This window comes from Oncorhynchus gorbuscha, linkage group LG11, assembly GCF_021184085.1.
Source record: "Oncorhynchus gorbuscha isolate QuinsamMale2020 ecotype Even-year linkage group LG11, OgorEven_v1.0, whole genome shotgun sequence".
NCBI lineage: Eukaryota > Metazoa > Chordata > Actinopteri > Salmoniformes > Salmonidae > Oncorhynchus > Oncorhynchus gorbuscha.
In genome coordinates, this window is record NC_060183.1 from 45,713,044 (window position 1) to 45,721,091 (window position 8,048).

The following is an 8,048-nucleotide window of genomic DNA, read 5'->3' on the forward strand; positions in this document are numbered from 1 at the left end:
CTGTTTGATACGCCACTTTTATTTCCAGCAGTGCAATCATGGCCCAATCAAAATCTTAATTGGTGGTCTTAGCTGTGTTAGTGCTGGAACAAAAATATGAATTGAGTGGAGCTGAAGGAAATAGGGCTGCCCAGAAGTTCTACTCCTGGAGAGGAGAGCTGTCTTCTATGTGACACTGGAACTTGTAACCCCGGGAATCAGTCTCAAAGGGCACATAAGACATGGTGTTGTGTAGTTCAGGGTCAGGACAGGAGAAAGAGTTCATATCCGGCTCATATCCCACAGACTGTCCCATATCTAAACTAGCCTGTACTTCTAGGTTGTATGAGGGGTTCTGAATTATTGTGCCTGAGAGTTGAGAGAATGGGGTCGCCATCGTGTGAGGAGAGAAGGTGAAGTGTCCTGAAGTGGTCTTGGTGAGGAGCTGGTTGTAGTATCCATGCAGAGCTGGGACATCAGAGTTTGTGTTGGTTAAGGCACCCTTTCCAGCATTGTTATCTAGTACAGCTTCTCCAGACTGCTCTCGGTTACACACTATATCAATCTCACTGGGTTGACATGGATCCACATAGAGGATTTGGCGGCCATTGCTCTCCTGGAGAACAAGAAAAACGTTTATATCAGGATATACTCTACCTGCAGCAAGTACTGCTTTCTAGTCTAGAGTGCTTATATGCAAAAACAAGATGGAGTAGGACCGAGGACCTACCAGTGGTGCCAACCATTCCTCCTTCCATACTGGCTGTGGAATTTTAGGATACAGGTTCTCTTTCACACTGTTGACATGAAGAAAATAAATGGTTGATAAAATAGTAATATGGACAGGTCCTGGAAAAAATAACAGCCAGTGGGATGGGGCACTGTCTTTGTAACAGCATTTTATGACAAACATATCATAAATATTTTCAAGAACAGTTTGTAACATTGCAAAAATCTGAAACTGTTTGTCCAAAAATTATGCAGAAAAGCTAATCCATGCTTTCGTCACTTCAAGATTAAACTGCTGTGAGACCAGGTTGTACTGAAATGCTCTACTCTCCGGCTACACTTCTGGTCATCTATGAACATTTGAACATCTTGAAGAACAATCTTGCCTAAATGGCCATGTACTCTTACAATCTCCACCCAGCACAGCCAGAAGAGGACTTGGCCACCCCTCTGAGCCTGGTTCCTCTCTAGGTTTCTTTCTAGGGTCCTTCCTTTCTAGGGAGTTTTTCCTAGCCACCGTGCTTCAATATCTGCATTGCTTCCTCTTTGGGGTTTTAGTCTGAGTATTTGTATACTAACGTTGTGACAACTGCTGATGTAAAAAGGGCTTTGGGTCGTTCCACCTTAAAAAGCACATCTCAGATTGTTCTGAAATCGTTTCTGTTGTTAGAGACAGACAAGATTAGTATTCCTGCAACATTGTTTTGTAAAAATATAATTTGATCTCTGAAAAATTGAGCTAATTGATTGCATACAAATTGCCCATTTTAATTGATAGGATTCAAATATTATTTAATATAGTACCTAACAACATATTTAGACCAAACGTCTTTCTAACAATGAGACCGACATGAGGAATCCAAAGGAACGGTCAAAAGTCACCTACAGACACCCCACACCAATCCCAAACCAAAAGTTATATATCATCAGTTCTCTGTGTCTGACTAGTTGTATGGAGCTGCAGCTCTGAGTGTTGTTTCTTCATCCTATGTAATATATTCTCAGTGAATTTTGTAATGTTTTTTTCCCCCTGTTCAGAGAAATTAGTCATTGAAGTTGTTAGGTTTCTGTCCCATCCTATATTCTCATATTACTGGTTTCTGACCACTAGATGCTGCTGTTCCTATCATTAGGTGAAACAGTTAGAAGATCCCCCCCTGAATGTTAAAGGGAGTTCACCCAAATTACAAAATGATATTGGTTTCCTTACCCTGTAAGCAGTCTATTGGCAAACGTTGACAGCAACCCATGCTTTGTTTTTTTTGGCCAATGTTTCATATGTTAACTTTTGGCATTTGTGACACAAATCCAATGCAAGTAAATGGTACCTATATTAGCATTTTCACACTTCAAATCATCCTAAAGTATCTAAAAATGTATTGTGTAACTCAATGATGTTACTTATAGATGGGGGGGGGGGGTTGGTTGGTTGGTTCTTTAAAAAAAAAATATAATAATAAAAATCCACCTAATAGCAGGAATAGCACCCTCTACTAGTCAGAACCCGGTAATATCAGAATACATGATGGGACAGAAACCTAACAACTTCCATGACTAAATTCTCTGGAAAGAGGGAAAAAAAAACATTACCAAATTTACTGAGAATATATTACATAGGATGAAGAAACAACACTCAGAGCTGCAACTCCATACAACTAGTCAGACATCGTGAACTGATACTGTATACTCGTTGTTGGGTTGGGATGGGCTGGTGTGGATTGGTGTGGGATGTGCAGCGTCCATAGGTGGCGTTTGACCATTCATTGTTAGAAAAAAAAGTTTGGTCCAAATCAGATGTTAGGTTCTATATTTATTAAATATTTTTTGAATCCTATAAATTAAAATGTACGTGCAGTGCAATCAGTTAAGCTTTATTTCTCAGATATGTAATTATATTTGAACAAAATAATGTTGCACAAATGCAAATCTTATCTGTTTCTAACTACAGAAACAATTACCGAACAATCTGAAATAGTGGATGTCTTGGCTTTCTGAAATGACATGGAACAACCCACTTTATAAAATTACATTTGATTGATTGATTGGTTGACATGACAGTAAACATGTTCCTACCATTTCCAGTTTCTGTAGCATAAGATGGTGACCAGAGCGAGGAGACAGGCAGCTGAACCCAGGGAAATGATCATCACTGTGATCAACTGATCAGCTGTGGAATGAAGTCAGAAAGTTACAGCTTTTTACAAAGCAGCAGCAATAAAAATACACAACTGAATAGGTCAGGACATACTCTGGGGGTTCATCTGGAGGAAGACTGGTGAAGAGTCTCCGCCCTCCCCTACTGATGTGAGGGCCTTCACTGTGAATCTGTAGGAGCTGACGGGTATGCCTGTCAGATTCTTGGCCCCAGGCTCATCTGGCCATCATAGCAGGCAATGATCCAAAAAGAAGAAAGGGGGAAAAAAAGAAATCAGCAAGATATGATTACATTTAATCAATTTGTCTCCGAATACTGTAAATCTTCTCTGGGCATGTGTTCCATACCTGTAGTGACATTGCAAATTCTCATGCTGGAAGTATGGGAAGTATCAAAGTAGTATATGATGTAACCATGAATGAACGCCGTCTGATTCTCCGGGGGAATACCAGTCCAGGAGATCAGAACCGTGTCCGAACCATGCTGTTCTGCAGCCAACCTCTGAATCGGTCCTTTTGGAACTATGTAGCAAAGATAGAGGTGGATGGTCAAATACTATAGCAAGAGGAAAGAGAATTAAGAATTCTGGATTTATAAGTCAGAAGAGTGGATACTTACGGCACTCTTTTACATAGCCCTCCCTTCTCTCCCATAGCTCTGGAGCCCCTGGAGTACAGGCAAAGATGGAGAGTGTGTACCTCACCCCCTCTTCAAAGCTAGCTGGGTGTGAGAAACCGCAACAAGGGCATGAAGGTATACATATTCTTCACGAACCAAACTCCAAAGGTATTACAATAACTATTAAAAAGCATTTACCTTGTGACATGGAGTTTGAGCAATTTCAGCCTGACCTGGTTTCAAATACTATTTCAAATATCTCAATTACTTTCACATACATTTTGAAGTAAGTATTGAGATATTTTTTTATTATAAAAGACAAGTAGTTGAATATTGGAAGGTATCTGGAAATACACAAATATACTGACGAAAAAAAACAACACTCCCATGCATTTAACCCAGGTATTAGAAAATAGTATTTAAAATAATTACTTAAACACTTTCAAATAGTATGCTATTTAATGGACATAATTTCGAAATACTTTCAAATACTGCCAATAGTAGTAGCGGATTCGGGAGACATTATTTAAAAATACTCAACTACACAGGAAATAAGTATTTAAATAACAAACAAAAATCTAATACATGTGTTTGAACCTAGATCTAATTTCAACATCCCCTTACTGAGATGGCATCTTACCTGATTGGATTCTGGCCCTGGTTATACCAGCTGGTACCTTCACCCACTCCACTCTGCATTTTTTATGTGTGGGACACCAGTCCACCACGTAGCCACAGCTAGAATTGGGGCTAGCGGACCAGGAAAGGTTAAACCCACCATCACTGCCAACAATTTTCATGGAGATTTTACTTCTGTGAGGAAGTCTAGGAATAATGATTATTGAGGGAAGGGAGCTGCCAGCAGAGTTTTTGGCTGTAACTGTGACCCTATGCCCCTCATCAGTGGATCGATCACTGATGAGAAAGTCATTCTGAGGTGGATGGAGAATTGTTTCCTGCCTTCCCCAGGTCACCTCATAGTCCTTGATCTGCCCATGACTCTGATTAACTGTAAGGGGCTAAAGAGAAAGGGATGAATATCATAATCTATTTGATATAATTCATAGTGGGCTCCAAAATTCCTGGCACCCCTGACTAGCAATGCACAAACAATACTTAGTACTTAGTGCAACCACCTCTGGCAAGGATAACAGCATGGAGTCTTTCCTTTAATGTTTGACAAGGTTAAGGAACACATTTGGAGGGATTTTGGACCATTCTTCTATGCAGATCCTTTCAAAATCCTTCACATTCTTGGGTTTGCGCTTATCAACTGCCCTCTTCCACTCAGCCCTCAGGTTTTCGATTGGATTGAGGTCCGGCGACTGATTTTGTTGTCACAGAAACATTTCTGTGTGGATCTTGAGGTATGTTTCGGGTCATTGTCTTGTTGGAAAATCCACTTACGGCCAAGTCCCAGCCTTCTGGCAGAGGCAACCAGATTGTCAGCCAAAATTGCCTGATACTTAGTAGAATTCATTATGCCATCAGTCTTAGCCAGTGCCCCTGGACCTCTGGAATTAAAACAGCCCCAAAACATCACTGACCCCCCTCCACATTTCACCGTGGGTATGAGGTGCCTCTCCTTGTATGCATCTCTGTTTTGACGCCAAACATGCCGATGCTGTATATGACCAAAACGTTCAAGTTTGGTCTCATCTGACCAGAGCACCTTCTTCCAGTCATAATTTAAATGATGTTTGGCAAACTCCAAGCGGTTGCGTCTGTGTCTTGAGGTCAGAAAGGGCTTTCTTCTGGCAACCCTTCCAAAGAGCCTGAGGTGGCGTCTGATGGTGCTTTTTGAAACCTGGTGACCTCAAGACGCCACCAAGGCCTGCAATTCTTTCACAGTGATTCTTGGGGATTTTGTTGTTTCTCTCACTATCCTCCTCCCTATCCTGGGGGGCAAAATGTATTTGCGTCCTCTACCCGTGAGGTTTTCAACTGTTCCATATCTCTGAGTTTTCTAATAATTGCCCTGACAGTGCTCAGTGGTATATTCAATCGTTTGTGGATCTTCTTGTAGCCATTACCAGATTTATGAAGGTCTATGACCATAGGTCTCTTTTGAACTGCCAGTTCTTTTGTTTTCTTCATGTTGTTGGATGACAGCGTTATATTGCATGTGTGTTACCTCTTTTTTTTATACCCTAGTGAAACAGGAAGTGATGTAATGGCTCAATATAGTTCCTTAAAACTTAGATAAACTTAAATAAGTGGAATTTAATTAGTGGTTTAATTTTGGTAGATGTTATTTACAATTATCTTTAAGGGTGCCATTAATTGTGAAACCTTGATTTGGAGGACATAGATTTTTAACTAAATTAATAAATTATTTTGGTTGGTTCCATTGAAACATTAATAAAGTACAGTATTTCTCACATGTTGGTATTTTGAGTTTCTCTATAATTATATTATTTATATTTGTTTAAGCATTGTTTGTGCATTGCCAGTCAAGGGTGCCAGTAATTTTGGAGCCCACTGTATCTATTAAAGTCTTGATTATCAGCCCAGTCCCCTAATGTGCTATACTTAAGCAATAAGGCCCGAGGGGGTGTGGTATATGGCCAATATACCACGACTAAGGGCTGTTCTTAGGCACAATGCAAAGCGGAATGTCTGGATACAGCCTTTAGCCGTGGTATATTGGCCATATACCACAAACCCCAAGGTGCCTTATTGCTATTATAAACTGATAACCAATGTAAAAAATAAATGTTTTGTTATACCCGTGGCTGTCAGCCAGTCAGCATTCAGGCCATAAACCACCCAGTTTATAATGTAGTATGACCAATAGCACATAATGTATAATATATAGTGTACACAATCTTCAAAACTTACTTTCCATAGTATCATGGTTTGGTTCCCTTCAATCTGCATCCATACATCTAACATTTCAGGAACTGGGGACAAAAAGAAGACACATGATGACATAACAATTGTGAACTTTATGTAATCAAATACAATCCACACATACGGTGTGTGTTTGAACGGTCTTCCTTTTTACCCGTATTTAAAAACGTGTGTCCATGTAGCTGCATATGGATTGGATACTCACTGTCCTCCTCGGTTTTGAAGGTGCTACCTTCGCTCCAGTCGCCCCATTTCCAGAAGTGCTGTTTCAATCCACAACACACCTGCACTGTGTATGTCTGGGCAGGTGCTAGGCCATGTAAAACTACTGACCTAAGACCTATGCCAGAAAAGTTCCTCTGTGAATAGAGTGTAAATGGGCATAGCATTAGTATTACCTAGTTAATAACTCTATTGTCCATTGTATTGTAGGTGTCCTACTGTAACTTACCACGTCTATGTGCCCACTATGGTTCAGCTGTACTTGGCAAACCATTAATAGTATATGGTACTGCGGTCTTTCCCACTGCCACTGAACACTGGCATTCACACCTGAAGCCACCACTTCCATGGGAGCTGGTAAACGCACTGGAAGGTAGAACCTCAACATTCAATGGCCTTGTAAATCAATATACTAAGAGTAAGGAATAGATTCATATGCAGTGTGTGAGGAGCTGCAATCACACTAATATACCTCTTTTCTTCAGGTCTGCTGTGTCTCTGAGCTCCAGTGTGCCGAGCGGGTTTCTGGCAGTCAATGTCCAATTCCTCTCCCCCTGATCCACTCGTACTGTTTGGTAGCATTTTGAAACTGTTCTGTTTGGACAAGCTCTGAAGAATACATGGACAGAGAATGTCACCTCCAGTGATTATTACTCAATACTAACAATATCATGGCCTGGGTAGTACTACCCATGGCCTGGGTAGTAGTAGCCTGATAAAGACAGCTTGCTGTTGAACTGTTGGTGAATAAATTATTGCATTGGAGCTACTAGAGTGTGTGGCTTTTCCTTTTTGTTATAGTACTGTACCTTCCATTCAGGTCATAACGAGTCATCCTCTGTTTAGTCAGGTTGGTGGCCCTCCCTGTGTCCCAGTGACACTCCACTGACTCCAGGTCCCGGGTCTCACACACAAGGTTCCGGTCCCCAGGGGGTCTGGGGGGGGGGGGGATTATAGGATCTATATGTTTGAACACATCCCATATCCATTATGATTACATTCAAATGATGCTGTAAACTGTACAGTATGGCAAGGAACTACAGAGCTGTTTAGCTGCTTAGATTGGCTTACAAGAAGTTTATACTTACATCCCACGTAAACACAGGTGCCATACAGAGGTGAATTACAATAGACATTGATGCAACTGGGCGGAGAGGGAGACTGCATATGCACCACCATGGCATAAGTCTGGTCAATGATGTGGGTTGTGTTCATTAGAATGTTGTTGTATTTCATGTATTCAAGTCTCTGCCCTGGCCCAAGAATACAGCAGAAAGTAAAGTTGCTATCGACTTGAACCACGCTGCTTTTTGGGAAAACCTGTGGATGTGATGAGGCCCTCCCTGCAGAAAAAAAACAAGGTTACGGATGTGAAGGAACAACATTGTGTGTGTGTGTGTGTGTGTGTGTGTGTGTGTGTGTGTGTGTGTGTGTGTGTGTGTGTGTGTGTGTGTGTGTGTGTGTGTGTGTGTGTGTGTGTGTGTGTGTGTGT

General features: G+C 41.1%; 1 protein-coding gene across 1 annotated transcript; it reads right to left on the reverse strand.

Moving 5' to 3' along the window:
• On the reverse strand, positions 1–7,783 carry LOC124048751 (leukemia inhibitory factor receptor-like). Its single transcript, XM_046369806.1, has 13 exons — positions 7,645–7,783; positions 7,366–7,491; positions 7,029–7,165; positions 6,786–6,922; positions 6,540–6,693; positions 6,323–6,384; positions 4,122–4,500; positions 3,482–3,583; positions 3,211–3,384; positions 2,957–3,082; positions 2,782–2,875; positions 710–776; positions 1–595 (listed from the first exon to the last, which is right to left on the reverse strand). The coding sequence occupies exons 2-13, from the start codon at positions 7,389–7,391 to the stop codon at positions 140–142; spliced, it is 1,914 nt and encodes a 637-aa protein (XP_046225762.1). The 5' UTR covers positions 7,392–7,491; positions 7,645–7,783; the 3' UTR covers positions 1–139.
• Positions 7,784–8,048: the final 265 nt, after the last annotated feature.